At 42.9% G+C, this 27,269-nt stretch overlaps 1 protein-coding gene across 2 annotated transcripts in view; it reads left to right on the top strand.

Annotated features, from left to right (window-relative positions):
• Positions 1-2,146: 2,146 nt before the first annotated feature.
• The window catches only part of ASPM (assembly factor for spindle microtubules), a 61,503-nt gene continuing 36,380 nt past the window's right edge, over positions 2,147-27,269 (top strand). Inside the window, exons 1-9 of one of the 2 annotated variants that reach the window (XM_061383683.1) lie at positions 2,147-3,059; positions 10,529-10,672; positions 10,825-12,316; positions 18,596-18,691; positions 19,431-19,577; positions 21,552-21,797; positions 22,074-22,141; positions 24,701-24,842; positions 26,380-26,510. In XM_061383683.1, the coding sequence (XP_061239667.1) occupies positions 2,763-3,059; positions 10,529-10,672; positions 10,825-12,316; positions 18,596-18,691; positions 19,431-19,577; positions 21,552-21,797; positions 22,074-22,141; positions 24,701-24,842; positions 26,380-26,510 (2,763 nt within the window). In that variant the 5' untranslated portion in view covers positions 2,147-2,762. The remainder of the gene's footprint in view (positions 3,060-10,528; positions 10,673-10,824; positions 12,317-18,595; positions 18,692-19,430; positions 19,578-21,551; positions 21,798-22,073; positions 22,142-24,700; positions 24,843-26,379; positions 26,511-27,269) is intronic. The other variant, XM_061383684.1, reaches the window with a different exon arrangement.

The raw sequence follows: 27,269 nt of genomic DNA, 5'->3' as shown, positions 1-27,269 counted from the left end.
ACTGAACTGAACTGAACTGAAGATACATTTTCACAGGGTTCCACTGTCTCCCCTTAGGTAAGAGGCTGGCAGGGTTGGGTATTTAATTAGTGCTGCCACATTTACCAGAAGACGTGGGCTTGGTCCTTGGCCATATGTTCCAGGAGACCACAGGGAGTGAGGGGCTTCTTCAGAGCTCCTATCCACACATTCTTATTCTCAATATATATTCTTAGTGGTACCTTCATTTTCTTTTTCTCTATGTATTCTCTCTAGGGTGTCAGGTAAAACCAGATGACACTAAGCTTGGACAGTGTCCAGTGGATAATTTGAGGACTCAGGATGCTACCCCACCCTTTGGATTGTCATGGTGTGTTTCTTGCTAGTAAGAGTTTATCCCTGTGCTTCTCAAATATGAGCAACTCAATTCAGAATTCTACCTGAAGAGGCTATTTCCCAAGGCCAGTGTTGTATCAGCCAAGGTCACTAAGGAAATAGTTGGCCCTCTCCAATTTACTGTAATTCAAGGAAGCTTAATAAAGGGACTATTCACAAAGATAGGTCTGGGTTGCAGGGAAACAAGCAATAGGGTCTTATCCTGGGCCTAGTGACACTGTGGTATCCCCACATCCAGATCTCCAATAGGAGAAGGCACCTCTCCAGCTACATATGACTTTAATGTGGAGATGGAGCCAGCCCATGGTGGGTAGGGTTGGGGGGCATACCCTGGCTTACCTCTTTGACTAAAACAGATGTCACAGAGTAAGAAACCTATGGATGTAGCAAATACAGAACACAGCCAGCGTCTCACAGCCAAGAGCAGGCTGGAAAAAGGTGAAGGGTGGGAGTGGAGGGCAAGCAAAAAATATCCAGTATAGTTCATTTTGGGTTTTTAAAAACTATGCATCAACAGCATTGCTTTATGAAGAGAAACCTGTAAGGGGAGAACATATAGAAACAAAATGTGTTCCTATCATGTTAAAAAGGATTGAGACAAACATTTCAGTGACTTAAGCTTGCTGCTGCTGCTAAGTCGCTTCAGTCGTGTCTGACTCTGTGCGACCCCATAGATGGCAGCCCACCAGGCTCCCCCTTCCCTGGGATTCTCCAGGCTTAAGAGGGCCTATATTTGCAACGTTAATTTGATGAATAACATTCACTGTACAAAATATAATAAATATAAATTAAGTGTATTTAAAAGTTACTGTCATTCATTCAAACATTTTGGTAAAAATGTATGTAGTAGCATTCTCCTTGTGCATCAGTCTTGAAGGATTTTTTAAGAAACCTCCATAAACACGTTTGATTAAATATCATTGAGGTAACAGGGTTCAACATCAGGTCAAATTGGGTGTCAGTGAATACAGTTTCCTATCTCACTTTCCTCATTTTGGTTTTCCTTTCAGGGAGTTTTCTTTTCATGTATTCTGTGTGGTTGTATGCACATCCACAGGCTATTTTTTAAAGTCTCCTCCTGTCTTTAGCCGAGAAGGCGATGGCACCCCACTCCAGTACTCTTGCCTGGAAAATCCCATGGACGGAGGAACCCGGTAGGCTGCAGTCCATGGGGTCGCTCAGAGTCGGACAGGACTGAGCGGCTTCACTTTCATTTTTCACCTTCATGCATCGGAGAAGGAAATGGCAACCCATTCCAGTATTCTTGCCTGGAGAATCCCAGGGACGGGAGCCTGATGGGCTGCCGTCTATGGGGTCGCAAAGAGTCGGACACGACTGAAGCGACTTGGCAGCAGCACCTGTCTTTAGAGGCAGCGCGGGCAGCGGGGACAGCAAGAGGAGCCTAGCCTCCGGTGCCCCTCCTGGCCTCGCCACTCCCAGCTGGCTGAACGCCGGCCTCGCTCTTCTGTGAATCACGAATAACGGTCCCTTCCCCGAGGGTAGAAGGGAAGGTGGAGATAAATACGTGCAGGGCTTAACACAACCCCTGGCAGAGAGTAACATGTAGGCTACAATCATTACTATCAGATATATACAATTTAAATGAAAACCGAGAAGTTATCTGTCGAGGGCCATGCCCGTAAAGACCACCGCTTATGAATTACTGGGAATTTCGGGTTTTGTTTGTTTACCTGGTTTAGCTCCCAGAATCCCGAGGTAAGAACCAGCAGGTAAATTACTGAGCCACTGCACCTACACCACGCACTGACGTCAGCACGTTCGCACTAACTGTACATTTAATTTTCATTTTCCTCATTTTCTCCCTTTTGGGCCCAGGAAGTGGCAGAGGGATCCCGGGCGAGTACATTGATCTCCCTCAAAGTACTGTGAGGGAATGACTTTGCCGGCAACCGCCAAGACAGCTGCATTTCCGGAGGAAGTGCTGTGACTCTCTTCGCTTCCACCAACCTGTTCACAAAACCGATAGGCGAATTCCGAACCTGAGCCCCAGCCCTCAGAGGGAGCCCAGACCCAGCTGCCATAGCCCTCTCCTCTGCGAGAGCGACCCGTCACCGTCGCCGCCACATTTAAATAAGGCGCCGTCTTCTCATTGGCTGGCAGTGCTGCTCACCGATTGGGCCCGCTCGGAGGTGGGCGGAACCAGGGCAGCCCATTGGTGGAGGCGGGAATTTTAAACGGGGCAAAATCCCTTCTCAGTTCGCGTCTCTCTCCAGTTTGAGTTTGTGCGTCCGGACGCCTTCCTGTGTCCTGGCAACTGGACGAGAAAGGGGGCGAGTTGTTTCTCGATCTCCGCAGCTCCTCGAGGGGAGGCTGTGGGCGTTCTTGCGGAGGCCGCTCGGAGCAGCCGGGCGTACCCAGAGGCCTCGATGGCGACCTGGCAGCGGGGTAGCGGCTGCTGGGAGCGGAGCCCGCCGGAGCCGAGGCCGCGGGCGAGGCCGAGGGGTCCCCGCGCCGAGGAGGAGGCGGCGTCCCCGGCCGTCCTGTCCCTCAGCCACTTCTGCAGGTCGCCCTTCCTCTGCTTCGGGGACGTGCGCCTGGGAGCCTCGCGGACGCTGCCCCTGATCCTGGACAACCCCAACGAGGAGGCGGCCGCCGTGTGGCTGTCCCGCGGCCCCGCCGCCGAACGCGGCTTCACGATCTGGCCGAGCGCCTTCGTGCTGCAGGTAGGAGCGGGATGCGGCCTCCCCGCCGCGCTCCGGGACCCGGGCTCGGAAGGGGCAGGAGCGGACCTGAGTAAAAGCCGAGTGATTCCCTCAGACTCTGGTGAGCCCCTGTCCCCGGGACAGGAGGAGCCCGGTGGGCGGGGACCCGGCAGTGACAGCGCCCGCGCCCGCGCCGGGCATCCTTCGGAGCACATTCCTGCCTTCTGTGATAGAGAAGAGTTTCTCATTGACTTAGGGCCTCGAGAAGATTGGCAGTTCTAGAGGAGTGGATGGCACGCTTACAATTAATATTCTTATCTTTCATCTACTCATCCATCTATCCATCTTCCTGTCTGCATATAAGATTGCCAGGAGTACTCTGATTAGAGCAGGGTTTTTAAATTGCTTTCTATCAGTCATCTTAATATGCGCTTTAGTTTCTAAAGGGAAACTGAGTCCATGGAGTGTCAGAGTAACTACTCTTCTGGTGAGCTTCGTTTTGGCCAAATAGCGACAAAATAAAAAACACTTCTCAGGGTTGTTTTCAATAAGTATGCACACTTTATTATTTAATCTTTTTTTTTTCCTTTGCTGTAGTGTAGTTTTAATGGTGATTCAAATTTAAATTTGTAACTGCTGTTTCAAGGATTTCCAGGGTAGCTTTTCTGCATTACATTCGCCACAGTAAAGCTCCCATTCCTGTCATCAAAATCCAGAATATTTACATCCTTATTTGGACTGCAGTGGTCTTTCCATTGGTTAGAACCTCTGAAAGTGTGAGAAGAAGAAAAAAAAAATTAGCTGAGGGAGTCCCACTCCTTGTCTAAAAAACCACTTCCTAAAGCAGTGATACAAGGCTCTAAGCTGAGGTCCATTGACTTAAGCACTTGTTCAGCTACAGTTAAGAACCTGCCCTTCCTCTCTAGTTTATAAACTCCTTGCAGTTTATAAACTGCTTGCTTTTCTTTTTGTGGGAAAACAAATACTTGCTTTTTCTATCTACACTATACTTCTGCTTGTTCTTTTTTGTTTTGTGGGACTAAAGTTTTTGAATTTTTTTTTAGAGTTATACTTTTATATTATGAAAGTTAACTGTTCTTTTAAACCATATGTTTGTGATGTTTTATGGTTTCTGCTTTAAAACAAAGCTTGTCTTTTATTAGCTGTTGATTTCCTTCAGCTTCAGGTTTGGGTGTGTTGATTCCACTCAACCACTAAGATAATACATACAAACATAATGTTTACCTTTTACAAATTGTTCTCAAGTCTGTTGCCTTATTTAATCCTTACAACAAACTCATGGAGTCATTATTTACATTAGAGGATAAGGCACTACTGTCAAAGGGTTTGTGTGCAGTGCATCAGAGTTAGGCAGCTCGGTTCAGTATTCTGAGTCTCTCTTTTCTCGTCTATTAGTTGGAAGCAATGCCAGCTAAAGCTGTGCATGGTGCTCAAATGAGAGAAAGCTTCAAGCAGAGATCTTGACTGTGTCCTGAATAAATGTTCCAGTCTTAATTTTTAATGAGGAAGTATGCTCAGAGGGTGGAAAACATTTACACATGGTTTTATTCTTGGCGATTGACACAGTTAGGATTCTCATCCAGGTCTTTAAATCCCGTGCACTTTCATTTATATTGATTCAAAGACAGGAGGCATGGTTCCTTCCTAAAGACATATGTTAGGAGGATGAGGGGAAATTCTAAGAACAAGGAGAAGCTGCATCAGATAGGCACCAAGAAGGATGGGATGTTTTGAGGAGACTGGTGGTTCTAAATTTGAGGGCATCAGAATCAGCTAAGGGTAAAATACTTGGGGCCCCTCAGAGTCTGATTCCATATGTGCAGAGGACAACTAGAATTTGCTTTTCTCAGAAGTTCCCAGGTGATGCCTCTGCTACTGGTCCAAGGACAGCATTTTGAAAAGCACAATAGTAGAAAATACCTATGTGAACATCCCTTATCTAAAACACACCCTTGGTGAATTAGCATGTCACCATACACCTAAGCAGCATTTCTCCGAGATGCCTCAACCACTCACATCAGATTTGTCTGGATTGCTTGACAAATGGGAGATTTCTGCTCATCACTCCACACTTGCTAATGTGAATCTCTGGGGGTAAATACAGAAAACTGCATTTTAAACAAGATCTTTTGTATGCAGATGGCATCTCAAGAATCACTAGGTATTATACCTGCCAGAGAGTGACTTCACAGTTACTGTAAAAATATGTCTACAACACAATATATCTAGGCCTGAAAAGGAATGAAGGACCAGAGACTCATTCAGGATATTTTTTGCAGAGCAGATTTATGGGCAGCCCTTTTCAAGGAAAAAACATTTTTTTTGGGGGGGGGGGGGTATACTTATCTATTTTTTCCCCATGATACATTAAAAACTGTATTTTTCATGCATCTGCTTTTTGCCAGGTACTGTATGAGACACTCAGCTTATAAAATTGAGGACAAAGGGAAAAAAACTTTAAATGATTGTTCTCTTACTCTCCTAATCATGCTTTTTAAAACTTTGATAATACTGGTTGGTGTGCTAGAATCTGCCTGTGACGGCTGTCCTGTAGGGGGTGTGTCATTTGGGTCTGAGTCTTCATAATGACAGTCAGTTAAAATCACCACCCGCCACAGTAAACACTTCCCTTGTAGCTCAGTTGGTGAAGAATCTGGCTGCATTGCAGGAGATCTGGGTTCGATTCCTGGGTCGGGAAGATCCCCTGGAGAAGGAAATGGCAACCCACTCTAGTATTCTTGCCTGGAGAATCCCATGGACAGAGGAGCCTAGCAGGCTACAGTCCACAGGGTCTCAAGAGTCTGGACATGACTTAGTGACTAAACCACAACCACACTGAATGGAGTTCAACTCTGTGTCCATCCTGGCTGCATGTTACCTCCTGGTGAGCTTTGAACAACCGCAGGTACCAGGACCCCGCTTCAGCATCACTCCTGGGAGGACATGGGGAGGGCCAGGGCATCTTTACCTTCCACAAACCCCTCAAAGTGATTCTTGTAGCCAGGTGTGCAAATAATTTAACTGGACGGTTTAACAGACTCATTGGTGCCAGTTATGGGAATATGAGCTTCTGCTACAGATGAGTAGAAACTAACATGAGGCCGCTTGCGCTTCTTTAATAAAACAAGCTATCCTTCTTCTATCTGCAGTGAGTGTGATGCTATTTTGATCTGACTGGAAGACTTGGATGAACTGGCTTAATAGCAGCCCCAAACCTGACTCTCCTCCCTCTTCACCTCTAGGCTTGAGACTGTTCTGTTCATTGCACTTAGGGCCACCAGGGGGCGAGCCAGATCCAGTTAATAACCACGCACCTTCCGTTGTCACTGGCTACAACTATCATTTTCTGATTTGTCACTAATAAGGGAGTGTGTAAACAAAGACTGCAGAATCTTAGGACTTGAGGGAAATGACACATGATTCTGTTCACTGATTCTCGGCTTTTAAAAATTTCCTCCCCAAGGAGAGATGCAGTACACATTTTAAATTGCTATCCTGACTTTCTAATGTCTCTCTTAGAATCCAGATAAAATAGTATCACTCTTATCTCAGACACTCGGCAATGCTTCTGTTCAAAAAAATAAACAGTGACGCATAGACTGCCGTTACTGAAGGTATTTAAAAGAAAATATATAACAGATCGGTTCCCTCATTTGTTTTGTTTGAGTTACTAAGAGGTTGAAAGCAAGGGGGAAATCCAAATGAAGACTGACCAAGGGGAAAAAGCAAAGTGCTTCATGTTTTGTCTCAGTTTTTACACCTCTGAGAGTATTTGTCTCCATAAAAAGTCAAGTTTTGTAGATAGACTATCATCATCACAGTCCAAAAGCAGGTATCAGTTTTAAATCCCTTTTAAGTGTCTCTCAGAACTGACTTGCTGTCAGTGTCTCAATCTATGGACTGTTACAGATTAAAGGAGGACTTCCTCATGGGAGAGTGGATGGAGGAGGAGGAGGCAGGAAAGAGGAAAGGGGAGGAACATTTTGAGCATCTTTTTCCCAATGTACTCTCCTAGGTTACAGGATTAAGCCTTCAGTTAAGGATAAAAAGACTTGAACTTCATTTTGGTATGCCTTAAAGAAAATAGGCAAACAAGCAAAACAAAACCTCTGAAGCCAAATGTACACCTAAGTAATGTTTGCAATGTTTCGATCTGCTAGGGAGTGTTCTAATATGCAGCAGTCCTCTGCTGCTCTCTCCAGCCTCACATGTTGCAGGTCATTTGCCTTCTCACTACTCTTAAGCCACACTGGTCCTCTTGTCTGTTTCTGGGGTTGTCCTACAAGGCAACCCTAACTGTAACCCTAACCCTCTGGTTCCCAGGCTATGCATGTGTTGGTACCTTCTGAACTGCTTCTCCCTGACAGCTCAGTTGGCAAAGAATCCACCTGCAATATGGGAGACCCCGGTTCAATTCCTGGGTTGGGAAGATACCCTGAAGAAGGGACAGGCAACCCACTCCAGTGTTCTTGGGCTTCCCTTGTGGCTCAGCTGGTAAAGAATCCACCTGCCATGTGGGAGACCTGGGTTCAATACCTGGGTTGGAAAGATCCCCTGGAGAAGGGAAAGGCTACCCACTCCAGTATTCTGGCCTGGAAAATTCCATGCACAGTCCATGGGGTCTCAAAGAGTCAGACACAACTGAGCTACTTTCACTTAGCTCTATGTGTCCAGCTCATTCTTATACTTTGTTTTAGCTTAAATATTATAATTATTATAATCTCTGATCAGCCCGTTAGCGATTATAGTTCCCTACACTGTTGCTGTGCCTCTCAACCTTTGTTTCATTGATGACAGTACTGGGGACTTGTATTTTTGTACTTATCTTTTTATTTAGATTTTGTCATTTCTTTTATTGAGCAGAATATAGTGTCCATGAGACCAGAGGCCAAGTGTGTTTTTCATTCACTCAATAATTTTGTCACTTAAATATGTAACATATGCCCCCTCTGTGTCAGGCACTATGTATGCCATTAGGCAGTCAATAACCATTTGTTCAATAGTTCCTTCTTTAGAAGGAACTTCCCCTTTTAAATTAAAAAAATTTTTTATGTATAAATTGAGAAGCAAGTAGTAAGAATTCACACTCTTGAATTTATCCTAAACAGACAATTTCATCTGAATCTCAGTGACAATGAAATTTGAAAGATAAGCCCATTAAGTATAAGCAGATCTCAGATATTGTGGGTTCTCATCCAGACCACTGCAACAGAGTGAAAATCATAGAAAAATGAGTTACATGAATTTTTTGGTTTCCCAGTGCATATAAAATTTATATATACACTATTCTGTAATTTTTTAAGTGTACTATAGCCTCATGTTGAAGAAGACAGTATATGTATCTCAACTAAAAAGACTACTACTAAGAGATACTAACAATCAATTGAGCCTTCTGCAAACTATACCTGTTTTGTGGTTGTAAGTTCTGACCTTGATGTTGGTGGCTGCTGACTGGTCAGGGTGGTGGTTGCCGAAGGCTGGGGTGACTGTGCCAATTTCTTAATGTAAGACAGCAGTGAAGTGTGCTGCATTGATTGGCTCTTCCTTTCACGAATAATTTCTCTGTAGCCTGCAGTACTGTTTCATAGCATTTTCACCACAGCAGAACTTCTCTCAAAATTAAAAGTCTCTCCTCGTCAGCCTTGCTCTGCTTTCCCAACTAAGTTTGTGTAATATTCTAAATCCTTTGTCATCATTCCAATAATCTCCATAGCCTCTTCACCAGGAGTAGATTCCATCTCAAGAAACCAGTCTCTTGGCTCATCTGTACGAAACAACTTCCCATCCATTCAAGTTTTATCATAAATTGCAGCGTTTCAGTCACGTCCTCAGATACTTCTAAATCTGTTACTGAGTCCACACTTGTACTGCTCACCATGCAACAGGCTAATAATCCTAGAGACGAGCTGCTGGGGCAAGGAGTAGTGACTTTATACGGAAATTCAGCTGACCAAAAAGACAGTGGACTAGTGTCCCAAAGAACCATCTTACCCTAGTTAGAATTCCGGCTGCTGCTGCTGCTTTTTTTTTTTTTTTTCAAGAGGAGGGTACATGATTGGTTGGTAGAAACTTCTTGGTGTCAGAATCCTTTGTTCTTGCAGCTGTCCCTATAGGTCGGGTCATGATGTTCCCATAAACCCCTAACAGGGCAAATGCTACAACTGTCTTGTTCTTCAACTTTTTAATCTCTATCTTAATGGGAAAGTGCAACACGTAAAGGTCAGAGCCTTGAGAATGGGCTCTCCTGTATGTTTCAAGTTACCTCCAACATTCTTAACTTGTAGGAAAGCAACGGAATACAAAGTTTAAAGTAAAAGAAACAGATCTGCTGAGGAGTGGGGTTTATTCTTCCCTCTTAAAATTCAAGTTCTCTTGCTATTTCTAACACATCTGCACCTTTGCTGAAGTCTTGAACCCCTCAAAGTCATTCTGGAAGACTGAAATCAACTTCTCCCAGATCCCTGTTGATGCTGACATTTTGATCTCTTCTCATGAATCATGAATGTTCTTAATGGCATCCAAAATGGTGGATCACTTTCAGAAGGTTTTCAATTTACCTTTGCCAGATCCATCAGAAGAAGCACTCTTCATGGTGGCTATAGCCTCATGAAATGTATTTCTTAAGATTTGAAAATTGAAATTACTCCTTGTTTCTCTGGGCTGCAGAATTCGTAAAGCTTCCTGAACCTTGATTACTTCATCTGTAAAACATGTGTCATGACAGTGTCTGCTTCCTAGGGATGTGAGATTCAGACTAGTTATGTTAGATAACCTGAAACTAGGCCTAGAGTATCAATAATGATGCTATGGACTTTAGAGAAGCTCGTGGAGAGCAAGGAATTTAGCTGATCATCTTTACATTTCTTTCTGAAAATGTCTTTCTCATATAAGGCATTTATATTTGAAATGGAAGTTCTGTACATAGTCTAAAGAAGTGGAAATAATGTGATTAAATTTTTAAAAACCACTGAACTAAAATAAAGTGATTCGTAGACTCTCTGTTCCACTGCTTTCATATACAATTAAGAGTTTATTATAATTTTATCTTGTTGTGAACTTTGTTATTACGGTAGCCTTTTTCCTTAGAATGAAATGAGATAGGATAGGAAGATACATTTGACTTGTTAAATGTTGGTGAGTAACAATTATTAATCCTCTACTGTATTCTCTCTATTGATGGGGGTGTTAGTTGCTCAGTTGTGTCCAACTCTGCAACCCCATGGACTATAGACCACCAGTTTCCTCTGTTCATGGGATTCTGCAGGCAAGAATACTGGAGTGTGTTGCCATGTCCTTCTCCAGGGGATCCTCCTTACCCAGGGATCGAACCTGGGTCTCCTGCATTTCAGGCAGGTTCTTTACTGTCTGAGCCACCAGGGAAGACCCATTTGTATATAATATAGAATATGTTTGTGTTGTTATACATCACTACTGTTATAGTAATTTAAAATGTGTTCTTTTGGTTATAGCCTAAAGAAAAAATTGTTGTTTCTATTACCTGGACACCGTTAAAAGGAGGCCGAATAAGAGAGACCATAACATTTCTTGTAAATGATATTTTGAAACACCAAGCTATATTACTAGGAAATGCAGAAGAGCCAAAAAAGAAAAAGGTAATAAATTTTCATCATTCTGTATTTACTCTAGGAAATAATATGTAAAATCATTTTGTTCACAGGTCTCTTGAAGTAACATTCATAATATTGCTTATAAGTAGTATTCAATAGTTATCAACTTAATCTGTATGTTTTGCTTATTTTTGCAGAGGACTCTTTGGGATACTATTAATAAGAAGAAAGCATCAGCCTCTTCAAGACATAACAAGAAGGCTTCAAATATTCAAAATGTGAATAAAACATTTAATGTTTCCCCCAAAGCTGACAGAGTTAGGAGCCCACTACAAGCCTGTGAGAATCTGGCTACAAATGGAAACTGTTCCCCACCAGAAAGCAATCCTTTAATCCTTGAAGAAAATAAACTCCCCATATCACCTATCAGCCCCGCTTCCCAAGAGTGCCACAGGGGGACCTGCTTGCCACTTCCTGTTCGTCGATCTACAACCTACACATCCCTCCCTGCTTCTGAAAATGGGGGACTGGTGAAAGCAGACAGTGCCAACACTGCAGAAGATTTTCATTTTAATGAGAAAGGCATAACTGAAACCTCCTTTGACTCCATAGACAACGTTAATAGTCAAATTGAAGAGAATGGTAAACTTACTCTTACCCCAAATTATTCTTCAAGTTTGAACATCACACAAAGCCAAGGACATTTTCTAAGTCCGGATTCTTTTGTGAATAATAGCCATGCATCTAATAATGAACCAGAATTCGTGAAGTGCCTCTCACCAGATATGTTTGTGAAAGGTAATACAAGGCCTGTGATTTTGGAATCAAAAAGGGTACATGAAATCTGTCGGAAAATTCTAAGTCCAGATTCTTTCATAAATGATAATTATGGACTAAATGAGGATCTAGAAACAGAGTCCATCAACCCAATTCTCTCCCCAAATCAATTTTTAAAAGATAATATGGCATATATATGTGTATCTCAGCAAACATGTCAATTGCCATTATCAACTGGACATTTTCAGGACTCACAGCCTCCTCAAGATGAGAGAAAAAATGCAGCTGTACCTTGTATTTCTGAATGTCAGCAGTTAGAATCTCCAAAAGCTACTTTTGAAGCATCCAAAGCTTTAGAAGTGATGTCAAACTCTTACACTTTTAAAAAACAGAACCAGCCTAAATTTTCGGCAGTTCAGGATATTTCTAGTCACAGCCGCAAAAAACCTATTAAGAGACGCCCAATACTTTCTGCCACTGTGACTAAAAGAAAGCCCACTTGCGCTGTAGAAAACCAAATGGAGACTGTTAAACCAAAGGCAAAAAGATGTCTCAATGTCGTAGTGGGTGACTGCGAAAAGGAAACAGATGATCAAAAAGAGAAAGATGATTTTCATCCTTTTCTTCCAATTAGAGATTTAATACCGAATAGACCTAAGAGCTCTAAAAACATAGTAACTCCTCCCTGCAAGGTAGCTTCAGTTGCTCGTAAAAGAAAGAGTGAGGGACACACAGGAGATGAAAATGTGAGGATAACAGTTACAGAATGCACGGAAGTACAAGAGGTCAAAAGGCCCCATTTTTCTCCTGTGGAGTCTAAAACATCAACTGTTAAACACACAAAAAAAGTGGTAACCTCCTCCTTGAAACGTGTTAGCCACAGAGAGAAATTAAACCTGAAGAAGAAAACAGGTGAGTCTCATTCATAAAATCTTTCATGAAAGTATACCTATATGGGGGATAGTTTCTATTTCTTTTGGTTTAGTAAATTGCTATTGAGAAGCTTGAATCAACTTGTACTTTTCATTCACCGGTTGGCTTTAGTGGAAGATGAGTCAGACATAGAGTAGGGCCGAATTCTGAAATCACTGTGATCTCATTCTTATTTACATTTTTGATGTTTCATTCATCACGGTTTTTCTGCAGTAATTTTTAAAAACTATTGTGTTAAAATGCTTGTCTTTATATATATATATATTTTTTGTCTTTATATTAAAAAAAATTTTTTTTAACATATTTGTTTATTTGGTTGTATCTTAGTTGCAGCATGCGAACTCTTTTTTTTCCCCGAAACTTTAAGTTTTATTTTGTATTGGGGTATAGCCGATTAATAATGTGGTGATAGTTTCAGATGAACAGCTGAAGGGACTTAGCCATACATTTACATGTATCCATTCTCCCGCAAACTCCCCTCCCATCCAGGCTGCCACATAACCTGCAGAGTTCCATGTGCTATACAATAGGTCCTTGTTGGTCATCCATTTTAAATAGAGCAGTGTGTACTTAACTTTTCCAAGGTCCCTAACTATGCCTTCCCTTTCAGCAGCCGTGGTTCATTTTCTGTGAGTCTGTCTCTCTGTTTTGTAAGTGCATTGATATGATTTCTTTTTAGATTCCACATATAAGGCATGTCATAAGATATTTCTCCCTCTCTGTCTGACTTACTTCACTCAGTATGACACTCTCTAGGCCCACCCATATTACTGCAAATGACATTGCTTCATTCTTTTTAATGGTTGAGTAATATTCCATTGTTTGTGCCACATCTTCTTTATCCATTCCTCTGCTGATTTAGACTGTGTTTCCATGTCCTGGCCACTGTAAACAGTGCTTCAGTGAACACTGGGGTGCATGTATCCTTTTGGATCATGTTTTTCTCTGGATATGTGGCACACAAACTCTTAGTTGTGGGAAGTGGGATCTAGTTCCCCAACCAGAGATCGAACCTGGGCCCCCTGCCCTGGGAACATGGAGTCTCAGTCACTGGACCATCAGGGAAGTCCCTATGTGCTTGTCTTGCTGACAGAGTTTTTTGCTCCCCCTGCAAGTGTTGCACCCGGGGAAGTACTGAGCGTGCCTCACCTTAGTCCAGGCCCCAGAGTGAGGGCCCAGTGCACACCTGGCCCCCATCACACTGTCTGAGGGGGCGCAGAGGGGGCCTTCCTCCAGGGACATCGTTCTCCTTAGCCTCTACTTGGCCCTTATTTGGGGATGAAGACAAGGCCCCCGAACTCCTCTTTCCTTTAGGAGGAACCTCACCGTTCCATCCCCAGCCCTCACCCATCCCACCCCTGTCTGCTTCAAAAACTGTCAGGACTAATCCCAGACGCCTCAGATGCCAGTCAGGGTCCAGGCAGGAAAACAAACCACACAGGCTACAAAACAGATAATGTAAAGGGATCCCAGGACTCACAGGAAGTGTCACACCCACTCGGGTACTTGAGCTCATTTCTCTTTGTACATTCCCCAGTTGGAATCACCTTCTGCATCTCCCCAGCTCTCTGCGTGCCTGTGTGCTCTGGACTCACTGCCTTCCTTCACATCCAGCTTTGCTGAATGCCCCCTCCTCCTGTTCCCGCCCTGACCTGGCCCTCTCCCGAGAACATGCCTTCTCTCCTGCTCCTCTGACCGGGAACCTCCTGGGACCGTGGACCACCCACCGTCTCATACCTGCTTCCAGACTGTTGCTTCTCCTTTCTTCCCGGAAACAGATGACAAGAAAGCAAAGGGCACAGATAGCTGGAAGCTCAGTTTCCATACCACCTCACCTTGAGTTCTCCTTGTTACAGGGAGAGATGACTGAGAATTTTTATATTTGGCTCATAAGACCTTCTCTAAAACTTCTACTTTATGATGCGTCTTTATGATTTCAAGATCCTTGAAGGAGATCCTTCCAGTACCCTGGCCTGTGAATTGCAGCCTCCTTAGGCCACACTCTTAGAGCATCTCCCTCGCTGGGATTTCAGCGTTTTCTCTAAAAGCCAATGAATCCACCTCCATTTCCCCAGTCCTCACCCCTGACCTGTCATCATTTTCTCACTTGGCTTGGCCTCCATGGCTCATCGTAACCCCTTGTTCCGTCTTCGTGCTTGTCTGGCACATTCCAGTTCCCAGGCCAGCTCTGTGCCTGAACCTTGCTGGACCGTGACCGCTCATCTCCCGGAAGCCCGCAACTCTCCTCAGCTCTGTTGTCCTGATTTGTTGACTTTATCTCTCTCTGCTGCAGACTACTGCCCCCCTCCCTTTTTGTCCTGAAACCTCGAGCACCTCCTTCCTCCTCTGAGGACAAGGCAACAGCAGCCAGTGTTTACTGCCTGCGTTCCCCGCAGCCCCCGCTGTGAGTGCCTTGCTGATAGCGCCTCTCATAGCTACAGCAGTCAGACTGAGTAGACGTTGTCATAAGCACACGTTCAAGTCAGAAAACCTCCGCATCCAGAAGCTGAGTCTTTGCCTGAGGTCACGGGGAGTAAGTGGTCAGGCTGGGGTTCCCCCATGCAGGGGGCTCAGGAGCTGGTGCTCTGATCCTCACCTACACAGACAGCATACTTGCTGCCTCACTGAGGATGCAGAGGTGTCGTGGAAAGTTCCACAGCATCCATCACCCGCTGCGTTCCCATCCCCTGCTGCCTCTCTCCCGTGACAGCCTGAGAGGTCTGTGCACCGGTCAGGCGGCTCTTTCCTAGTAACAGTAAAGACCCCAGCCGTCTACACAGTCGTTGTTTTAGCAGCTGCCTTTCCCCACGTCTCCAGGGTTTGACTCCCTATCAGGTCATTTCTGATTCATGCAACAAAGTGCTGTTCTTACCTCCATCTCCCAAAAAAACAAAGACTTCTCATTGATACCACATATCCATTCACACCCGGCATCTTTCTGCTTTCTTGTAAGCAACACTCCTTGAAAGAACCTACATGTTCATTTTGTGATAGTTCACTGATTCCGTATACTTTTCCATGTAAACATTATGCTTGAATTAAAAGGTGCTTTTTAATGTAAAAGAAAATAATCACTTTGAAAGATGCTTTTATTAGCTGTTTCTAGATCTCCTCTTTGTTGAAGTCACTTCAACCAGATTTTGATGACTCTAGTAAAACCTTGTTTTGTCAAGGTCATCAGCACCTCCACACTGAATCCAGAGGTTATTTCTCAGTCTTCATCTTGAACTATTAGGCAACCTCTCTCTTCTGGGACCGCTTTACCCTGCCACTCCCACTTCCTCCTGGTTCTTTTCCCGCCTCCCTGGGGGCTCCTCTGTGTCTGTCGCTCCAGCCTCTAAACTTTGAGGTACACAAAGACTCAACCACTGAAACTTTTTCACACTTTTGCTCATTCCCTTAATGCTTTCAGGCCGTCTCACAGCTTTCAGTACTGCCTCTACATGGAGGCCTTCCAGCTTTACATCTTTAGGATGGACCTTTCATCTGTAGACTCGTTTATCCAGCGTCTTTTATTTCCACTTGACTGCCTAGTGAGTGCCTTTAATTTGTCCAAAAGCACGCCTTGCATCCCCAGTCCCGTGACATCTTCCCTGGTGTGTCGGTCCGACACACTTCTGTTATGATCTCCTCTCAGCTCAGGCCCCACACCTTGGGGTGTCCCTAAGTGTGCTTCTCTCCTACCCTTTCTCTATAAATTCAGACAGTCTGCCTGATTCTAAACTCAGTCCCTCAACAAATCCTGTCTTCTTTCCAAGTACATTCAGGACTGGGTCACTTCTCACTATCACTGACGGCCCCATCCGAGCCTATGTCTCTGCAGGTCCCTGTCAGATCTTGCCTTCACCCTTGCCTTCTCTGGAGCCCATTTTCCACTTAGCTGCCAAGGCAATGCTTTTAAAATAGTCATCAGTTGGATTCTAACATGCTCCACTTCTATACCCCCGCTGGCCTTTCATCTCACTGGAAGCCAGGTTCTTACAGTGACGAGCAAGACCCTGCAGTGTCTACAGAGAAAGAAGTCAGTTTTTCCAGGTACGTTTATTCAGCTCTGATAGGTCCCTGCCATGCGCTATGCATTGTTCTAGGCTCTGTGGATACTGGGAGAAAAGACCTCATTCCTGTCCTCAGCCGCTCCCGGTCCTTGGAGCTGTGCCCAGGGAATCATGAAAGCACAGAAGTGGAGGCACTTTACTTGGCTTTCTGGGAAAGACCAGAAGCTGTGAGACGTTTCCAAGGAATTCTCCCACAGAACAAAATGGTTGTAGGCAGAGGGACTAGCCTGTGCAAGCCTTCAGAACGAGGAACTCACATTTTTAATTTTAGGTACGTTAAGACGGAAAGAAACTTATAACCGAATAGATATTATGTAGCAATGTGGTCATATTCCTTATTTTGACAATTGGCATGGATTTGCAATTCTTCTAAGTCAAAGCTGGGCAATTTTTCTCTGAAGGTCTAGATAGTAAATATCCAGTTTTTGCAGCTCATGTGACCTCTGTCACAACCAGTGGGCCCTGTCATTGCCGACGGGGAAACAGGCACAGACAGTGTGGACATGAGCGTCTGTGACTCTGTGCCAAGAAGACTTTATTTATGGACACCAAGATCTGAATTTCATATTGTCTTCATGTGTCATGAAATCAAACTGTTTGGAGGTCTATTTTGTTTTTAACTAGTGTTCATAAACATGAGAACTTCTTAGCTTGCAGACTGTACCCAAACAGCTGTGGGCTGGATTCTGCTCTGGGCCTTAGCTTTCCCCCCTCTGGCTTTATTATTAATATTAGCTCCTGGTTTGTATGGAACAGCAGCACAAGCTGGTATGAAACCCACCTTTGAGGGAGTGAACTGCGTTAGGACGGGCTGTTTTCCTCTGTGACTTTCCCTGTAGGTACCCCCAGCCCCATCATCTACCTCCTGTAGGTACCACTTACCATCTACCTCCTGTAGGTACCCCCCACCGTCTACCTCCTGTAGGTACCCCCCACCGTCTACCTCCTATAGGTACCCCCCACCATCTACCTCCTGTAGGCACCCCCACCATCTACCTCCTGTAGGTACCCCCCACCATCTATGTCATCACCTGGGTGAGGTCTGGGAACCTGTCAGGGTTCTCATTCTCCATCACTTGCCCAGTCAGTTGACATTAAGCCCTGTTGCAAATTCTGCTATGAAAACAGCTCTTCTCTGGTTTTGTCTCCACTGCTTCTGCAAATTCTGCTATGAAAACAGCTCTTCTCTGGTTTTGTCTCCACTGCTTCTGTGTTCCTTTAAATTCTCATCATAACTGACTTAGGCCCCTGGGATTGCTTCCTTTTCGCTTCCATCTCTAGTCTTGACTCCAGTCCACTGTCCATTCCATCTTCTGAAATACATGTGACAGTGTGACTGCCTGGACCTTAATCCTTCACTGGCCCATAGGGTACTTGGAACTGAATTACAGTGCAAGCTCTGAAGCCATACTGTCTAGCTCAGCTACCTATTAGCATGTATGACCTTGACCAAGTAGCATAGTTGCTCTAAGCTCCATAAAACATGGAAAATGATGGTGCACTTCTGATAGACTTCTGGTGCTGACTACATCAGTAACCTAAATTACAAGACTCTGGGAGTGCCTGGCGCAAGTATTCAACTACTGGCCATCACTGTTATTTTTCATATTTTTTAATTCCTTTCTTCCTCTTCCAACCCCTTTTTTGTCTTGCTTTTCTTGTCTGTGTTCTTGGCTCCGGGCACCACCTTGCAGTTCAGTCAGAGGCCCGGTTCCTGGTGTGTCACATCCATTGCAGGGTCAGCCCAGGGGCGCTCCCGCCAGGAGGCTGTCTGCCTTCCAGGTGACTCAGCTTTCCCTCCCCTTGTCCCGGGCTCCTCCTATACTTCTGATGTAATGTACTGTGATTCTTTCTACTCCTCTGTTCTGGACCCAGAACATCCTGAGGGCGGGAACCACATCTTTCCATTCTGCATTCTCAGCACCTAGTTGTATATGTACATACACACACACATGCACACACACACAGTGAGCTGGTTCAATCTCAATCGTAGCTTCTGTCAACACAAAATACGTTGTAGTTTCTGGTCTGTAACTTCCAGACATAGGTTTTATTTACCCAAGTTCATACCCTGGCACATAGTGGTTACTCAGCATCTGCTAAATGGATATGATTTTGGAGAGTGCAAATTTTAAGTTGATAGCAGTTCACTTGCAGAATTTATTTTACTTTTAAAATGCTATTCTTTTTTGCATGATTGTAGATTCATTAGGATACAGAACTCCTAAAACAAACAGAAGGACAAGACCCTTTGTTCCTGTGGCTCAGTCTAACTTGACCTTCATAAAACCACTAAAAGGCAAGTGTTTAATATCTTTAAAGTCTATGAAAAACTGACACTGAATGAAACATTAATCGCATTTCAAATGGAAATGAATTGATTTTTTTTAATGGAATAAAAGCCTTGAAGAATTGTTAAAGTATGTGTCCCAATAACAATTAGGATATTTTCTCAGAGTTCAATGAAGTTGACTCACTTTTCTTGGGATTTTTAAATAACCAGGAGGTACTGCCTTACTTTTTCTCTCTTACTTTTACTATATTTTATACCCCAAAATGGGCTTCCCTAGTAGCTCAGCTGGTAGTGAATCTGCCTACAATGCAGGAGACCCCAGTTTGATTCCTGGGTCAGGAAGATTCCCTGGAGAAGGGATAGGTTAACCATCCGGTATTGGGCTTCCCTGGTGACCCAAATGGTAAAGAATCCACCTGCAATGCAGGAGACCTGGGTTTGATCTCTGGGTTGGGAAGATCTCCTGGAGGAGGGCAACCCACTCCAGTATTCTCGCCTGGAGAATTCTGTGGACAGAGGAGCCTGGTGGGCTACAGTACACGGGGTCACAAAGAGTCGGACACGACTGAGTGACTGAGCACAGTGCAGCACACCCCAAATGCTTTCAACTACTTCCAGCAGGAAGTAGAAAAGCAAACATCGTTCAGTGTCTTAAAGGTGTTCTTGCTGACCATAGTCTATTGCTATAGATTGTATAATAATTTAAAGGAAAAGTTTTTATGCCTTAACCTAACTGTATTCCTAGGTATACCTAGACATCCAATGCCGTTTGCTGCAAAAAACATGTTTTATGATGAACGCTGGAAGGAAAAGCAGGAACAGGGCTTCACTTGGTGGCTAAATTTTATATTAACTCCTGACGACTTCACTGTAAAAACAAATATTTCTGAAGGTAAACATGAAGTTAATGTTTAAATTGGGTAATACTTTCTTTGTTTTAATGGGTCATTTTTAACATGATTTTTCCATTCTTTAGTTGTACAGATTTATTGGGCTTCCCTGGTCGCCCAGATGGTAAAGAGTCTGCCCATAATGTGGGAGACCTAGGTTCAATCCCTGGGTCAGGAAGGTCCCCTGGAGAAGGAAATGGCAGCCCACTCCAGTATTCTTGCTTGGAAAATCCCATGGACAGAGGAGCCTCGCAGGCTATGTAGGGTCGCAAAGAGTTGAACACTACTGAAGTGACTTCACTTTCACAAGTGTATCATAGTGTAGTACTTTGGCCACCTCATGCAAAGAGTTGACTCATTGGAAAAGACTCTGATGCTGGGAGGGATTGGGGGCAGGAGGAGAAGGGGACGACAGAGGATGAGACGGCTGGATGGCATCACTGACTCGATGGACGTGAGTCTGAGTGAACTCCGGGAGTTGGTGATAGACAGGGAGGCCTGGCGTGCTGTGATTCATGGGGTCGCAAAGAGTCAGACACGACTGAGCGACTGATCTGATCTGATCATAGTGTAGTTCGTGGCACAGCACACTAGGTTATTAACACGAATGCTCATTATTGTGCAGGTGAGAGAATTTTGTGCTGTAAGCACTGAACTTCTTTTTTTGCTCATCAGCCAGTGTGATTTCCAGCCTTGCCAGTGAATGGGTTTTATTGTAAGACAGATTCAGTCTGCATTAACAGAGACAGGGCTGCCTAGAAACCCAGTCCAGTCTTAGCTGCATCAATAAAGTGGAATGTCCGGCGGATCGTTTTGTCTTGTATGGCCTGTTAGGGGTATTGTCTCTGTTGGACCCTGTTTAAGATGTTTGTGGCCAAGTATGTAATGGTGAGAGGTCTAAAAACCAGTGGGTGTGAGGAATTTTTAAAATATTTCACTGTAGTTCTGGAAAACAGAAAAACTCAAAGTATGGAATGTGATGGAAACATGGTGTTCTTCAAATATTGAAAGGGTTTTCTCCTGAGACAAGGAAGATTCACTTGTGGTACTCTCTCATGGACGTTACAGAGATCAGTTCAACTCCAGATAAGGAAAGCCCCTTCACAACGCCTAACTCGCCAGGCATCTCACAGGCTGACTTTAAGGGGGATTTCCCTCTTGCTGTAGTGTTCCAGCAGACACGCGTCCGCATTTGTTAGAGAAGTGTGTATAGGGATTCTACCTTGGATTAGGTACTTTTCTTTTTCTCCAAAAGTAAACAAAACATGGTTTTTAGTTCTTTCCTTGAGAGAAGATGTGCTCTATGAAAATTCAAATTGCATTTCAAAATTTGACTTTAACAAATCACATTCTTTTTTTTAACCTTTATTAATTTATTTTTAAATATTATTTCTATTTCTCTTTGGAATAGAGAAATATAACTTTTTTTCATGTATTCAAGCATATTGACTTTTTACCTTTTGGATATTTTCCATTACTTTTTTATTATTATTCTTTTTAAATTTATTTTTTAAATTGAAAGATAATTGCTTTTAGTATTGTGTTGGTTTCTGTCATACACCAGCATGAATCAGCCATGGATATATGTATGTCCCCTCCCTCTTATACTCCCTCCCAACAAATCCCATCCTTTAGGAGTTTATCTTTTGATAAAGCGTATGGAAGCAGAGAAGCCAGCTAGGAGGCTCTCTCATGAGTCTGGGTTAGAGGAGATCGTGTTGGAACCTGGACGACAGTGGTTATAAGAAATGGTTAGATTTGGGATACAGTTTGCAGGTACAGTCAACTGGTTGTGACCATAGGACAGCCGAAGCTTCTGAGTGAAGGATGCCACCTTCACTTTGAGGTGGGAAGGAGAGGAGCAGGCTGGAAGGCACAGGGACTAGATCCTGTCTTCAGCTGCACTTATTGCTAGATTTTAAAGTGTATGCACGTATTGGTTAACCAGAACTGTCCTTTCTTTCATTTTGACCCAGTAAATGCTTCCACTCTTCTTCTGGGAGTAGAGAGTCAACATAAAGTAAGTGTCCCGAAAGCTCCTACCAAGGACGAGGTGTCTCTCAGAGCTTACACCGCCCGGTGCAGGCTGAACAGGTTGCGCCGTGCCGCGTGCCGCTTATTTACTTCTGAAAAAATGGTTAAGGCTATGAAAAAGCTTGAAATTGAAATCGAAGCTCGGCGGCTAATTGTTCGGAAAGACAGGCACCTCTGGAAAGATGTGGGTAAGAAGATTATAGAAATCTTGAGATTAATTCTTTAAAAACACTCTAGAAATTTTTTTTTCAGAGTCAAATATATACATGGTTTCACTTTGCTACCTAAAATTTCACAAACTTAAACGAGATCATGTACATATATAAAAGAGTGGAAGTATACTTTAACATATTTCATATATGTGATGTTCCTTTTTGGTCTCTGATTTCTGTCCATGAAATTGTATTCACTGTCTCATATTTGATTAGTGGTCTGAGCTTACTTGCATTTCATATGCGTTTCAGGAGAACGCCAGAAAGTCCTGAATTGGCTGTTGTCATATAATCCTTTGTGGCTACGAATCGGCCTAGAGGTAAGTACACCATTCAGTTTTTGAAAAAAGATACTTTGAGATATATATATATATATATATATATATACACACTTCTAGAAGATTCTTTAATAAAATGATGGTTTCAATTATCAAATTATTTGGTTGCTTAATCTCTCAGTATGACATTTAAGGTCCCTTCATAAATGCTCATTAGGTTAACAGACTCTGTCATTCTGTATTACTGCCATCTTGTTACATAGCAGTTTTCCCGTTAGTTTCTTACATATATAAAATTTGGTACCAGATGTAATAACAAGCATAGTTAACTCCTTTCTGAGCATTTACCAATGACAATACTGCTGCTGCTGCTGCTAAGTTGCTTCAGTCGTGGCCGACTCTGTGACCCCATAGACGGCAGCCCACCAGGCTCTCCCGTCCCTGGGATTCTCCAGGCAAGAACACTGGAGTGGGTTGCCATTTCCTTCTCCAATGCATGAAAGTGAAAAGTGAAAGGGAAGTCGCTCAGTCGTGTCCAACTCTTAGCGACCCCATGGATTGCAGCCTACCAGGGTCCTCCATCCATGGGATTTTCCAGGCAAGAGTACTGGAGTGGGTTGCCATTGCCTTCTCCGAATGACAATACTAGGCTGTTTAAAACACATTAAATACATTTTCTAATTTAGATCTCCATAAAATCCAGTGAGGTATTTATTGTTATTCCAACTTCACTGACAGAACAGAAGCTGAAATGGTAAGTGACCTGCCGAATGCCAGTGAAGGGCCAGGACTGGAATCCACACCAGTCTGAAGTCATCAGAAACATTTAGATGGAACACTACTCATGAAAACATCAGAATTTGAGTTTTTCACATGGTGTATGGTTCAATAATATTTAGAATGATAAAACTAACTGAATTAGAAAGCCACTAGGAGTTGAGTGTTAAAAATATTCTTTTATTCCAGCCCTCAGTGTTTCCATTTCCTTTAGTCTTTTACTGGTGAACTCATATCTTGTTTAGGCTTTTTACCTTTGTCATGTGGGATATCCCATTCTTCAATTTTTTCTAAGTTTTTGAATAGAAAAATCTTTTGTACTAAAGAACAATCTTTACAATAACCTGTCTGTTTATCAGAAAATTGAGCTGTTGAGAGAATGAATGATAATCCCACTATGGTCACCCAACTAGACAGTGAACTTGTTAAGATTTCCTACTTTAATTCTTATTTCAACTGATTTGAAATTCAACTTCTCATTTCTTTCAATGAAAAGTTAATCAGAAAATTACATATCAACTGGCTATGCTTCAGATATCAAAGAGTTCCAGAACCTCAGCTAAAGTAGAACCTGTCTAGGGCTTCCCTGGTGGCACAGATGGTAAAGTAGGACCTGTCTATTTGGGGCATAGCTCTTTTGTGGCAGAGGTAACATGTAGGAGAGTTAGAAACATGCCATGCCCTTTGAAACTTCCTCCTAGATGTAGTGTGCATCACCTCATCCATAGTTCTGCCCACAGTGCACTATCTGTCCAGACACAGATGAGGCGGAAATATTTATTCTTTCACAATACATACAGCAAATCTATGCCATTTGGTGGGAAAGGGGACTTCTAAAGGGAAGGGAGGAATGAATAATTATAAACAAAACATTGTACCATCACACCTTAGAATTCTGTTAGGCATGACCTTTGAGGATCTTAAGAAAGCATCACATGCCAAAAAAATAAAGTAAAGAAAGACAAAATGTCTCTATTTTGGCAGATATTAGTATTTTTTATGCTTTTCTCTAGTTTTATTGATGTAAAGTTATAAAATACAATTTGATGTTTGTAGTTTTTTCTAATTCTTTAAAAATCATTAACAATCACATTGATGTTAAATTAATAACATTTTAATCCTTGATTATATACAGATCTGAACATCTCAAGTTATTGTCTTAGATGATTTACAGATGGTTTTCCATTTGTTAACTACTCAAGCATTTAGAATTACTTAGGTGTCTGTTGTACCTTCATGATACACTTGCAGGACGTGCGTGCATGTGTGCTAAGTTGCTTCAGTCGTGTCTGACTCTTTGCGACCCTATGGACTGTAGCCCGCCAGGCTCCTCTGTCCATGGGATTCTCCAGGCAAGAATATTGGAGTGGGTTGCCGTGCCCTCCTACAGGGGGTCTTCCCGACTGAGGGATCGAACCTAAGTCTCCCATGTCTCCTTCACTGGCAGGTGGGTTCTTTACCACTAGTGCCACCTAGGAAGCCCACTAGCAGGACAGTTGTCATTAAATTTGAACAAGAGGCCTACATTTGGTAGTTCTTAAAAGAAAAAATTGCAATATAAATATCACTTGTCATATAATTTTTAAGAACTGATCTTAGTCCTGAACTTATCTTAGTCGTGAACTTTCTTCTCTTCTTCACTGTGAAGAAGGGTGCACTAAAAATTGCACAAAACTACATGTTCAGCCCATCCTCATCCTCATCTCTCCCAAAGGAATCAGAACCTCGCCAGTTCCTAGACCATCGTCATCTGTCCCTCCCCTCTGCTTCCCTGTGCCCCGAAGAGAGAGCACAGCCCTGACTTGGGCTTGGATTTCTTTTCAGACGATATACGGAGAACTGGTGCCTCTGGAAGACAACAGTGACGTCACGGGGCTGGCGATGTTCATTCTGAACCGCCTGCTTTGGAATCCTGACATCGCAGCCGAGTACAGACACCCAAGTGTCCCTCACCTGTACAGAGATGGTGGGTGGCTCTGCCTCCATCGTGTGCTCCCCACGCTGTGTGCAGAGGGCATCCTGTCCTCATTCCTGTCTCTGTTCCGACTTCACCTTCCAGAGAAACTGGTGTAAAAGGCCTCTCTCTCCACTGCCCTCTCTTTCTACGACCTGCGCCATTCCCCATCTGTCCCCCACCGCTATAGCCCTATCGCTATTTGTGCCTGCTGTCTCTCCTCTCCACCTCACAAGCAGGCCTCACGCCCTGTGGAGGTCACGTCTGTCTTAGGCTGCCACTTGCTGTTTTAGTATTCTTAGCCCCTGGGTCGGTGCCTGCGGTGCTCATGACGTAGTTGTCGTGTGAAGCTAACCCAGTGTCTTGCTGTGTCTGTGCCCCAGTTTCTTCCATGAACTGGAAACGTTAAATAGTATCCGCCCCATAGAGGCGTCGTGAGCCTTAAATGAGCCTGTATATGGAAAGCCTAAGACAGGCAGTGTGCTCCTGTGCTTATTGCTGCTGGTTTGTTCTAGCAGATTGTAACTCTCCTACTTTTACATAAAACTTGTTTTTTGTTTAATTGAGGTATAGTTGATTTACAGTGTTATGTAAGTTTCAGCTGTTCAGCATAATGATTCATAATTTTGAAAGGCTATCCTCCGTTTACAGCTTTTATAAAATATTGGCTATATTCCCTGTGTTGTACAATATGTCCTTGTAGCTAATTTATTTGATAAGCTATTATCAAATAAGCTATTATTTATTTTATCGTGATTTGTACTTCTTAATCTCCTCCTCTGTCTTGCCCCCACCATTCCTCTCCTCGCTGGTAACCGCTGGTTTGTTTTCTGTATCTGCAGGTCTGTTTCTTTTTTGTCATATTCACTAGTTTGCTTTATTTTTTACATTCCACATTAAGTGATACCATGCAGTATTTGTCTTTCTCTCTCTGACTTATTTCTCTAGCATAATGCCCTTCAGGTCCATTCATGTTGCTGCAAATGGCAAAATTTCATTCTTTCTTATGGCCGAGTAGTATTCTATTCCACACATGTACATACATGCACATATACATATGTATACACCACATCTTCTTTATCCGTTCTTCTGTCAATGGACACTTAGGTTGCTTCCACATCTTGGGTATTGTAAATAATGCTGCTATGAACATTGCGGTATATGTATCTTTTTGACTTAGCGTTTTCATTTTCTCTGAATATATACTCGGCAGTGTAATTGCTGGATTACTTGGTAGTTCTCTTTTTAGTTTTTTGAGTCATCTCCATACTGTTTTCCATAGTTGATGCACCAATTTACGTTCCCCCTGCCAAAAAAAAAAAAAAAAAAGGTAAAATAAGGAATTTTATAGACTTACAAAGAATTCCAAGATAATTTGACTTTAAAGTATAGGACACATCTCAAGAATCCTTAGCAGGAATATATAGACCAAAAGCATAGCAGAATAACTAAATATAGAAAAATATTTCAGAAACCCCCCACCAAGAAAAGAAAACCAAACTTGTCTTACATAGATGAATGTGCTATGCCTTTTTGTACTTTATTTCAGGTCATGAAGAAGCTCTGTCTAAGTTTACATTGAAAAAGCTATTATTGTTGATTTGTTTCCTTGATTATGCTAAAATCTCTAGACTTATTGATCATGATCCTTGTCTCTTCTGTAAAGATGCAGAGTTCAAGGTATGGTTTTCATCTTATATATTTATTTCACATATAAGACTTTTGTCTGTTTTTATTGTGTATTTTCTCCTCAGAAAAAGTGATTTTCCCAAAGAACACTAGTCTGACTCTTTGCAACCCCATAGACTATATATATACAGTCCATGGAATTCTCCAGGCTAGAATACTGGAGTGGGTAGCTTTTCCCTTCTCCAGAGGACCTTCCCAACCCAGGGATCTAACGCAGGTCTCCTGCATTGCAGGCGGATTCTTTACCAGCTGAGCCACAAGGGAGCCCAATAGTTTTTATCTTATATTTTATATTTCACATATAAAATTTTGTCTGTTTTTATTGTATATTTTCTCCTCAGAAAAAGTGATTTTCCCAAAGAACAGTACTCTGAAGTAGAACAGAAATGCCTGCCCAGTAGTTCGAACCCTGCCTAGCTTGTTGGTTGACATTTCACCAGTGCGTCATCCTAGCTTTGCTTTGAGAATAAATGTAACTGTGCTTCTGAGGAATTAATTTGGGAGAAAATTTCTTTCCTAATTTAGTATGCCATCAAATCCTAATTTTTAGAGTTACTATTATTTATGAGCCCTTTCTTAAAAAGTCTTAAATTGGAAATATTGTGGAAATATATGAGGTTTCCATTGTTACCATATGAAACTGTCTTTTTATACTACTGTTAATTTTACTTTATTTCTATATGCGCAGAATGATTTGAAGAATTTGTTTTTATTATAAACAGAATGATGATACTGGATTATAATACCTTC

This window comes from Bos javanicus, chromosome 16 (genome assembly GCF_032452875.1).
Source record: "Bos javanicus breed banteng chromosome 16, ARS-OSU_banteng_1.0, whole genome shotgun sequence".
In the NCBI taxonomy this organism is placed as follows: domain Eukaryota; kingdom Metazoa; phylum Chordata; class Mammalia; order Artiodactyla; family Bovidae; genus Bos; species Bos javanicus.
The sequence above is the reverse complement of the archived record's forward strand: the minus strand, read 5'-3'. Positions and strand labels throughout refer to the sequence as shown.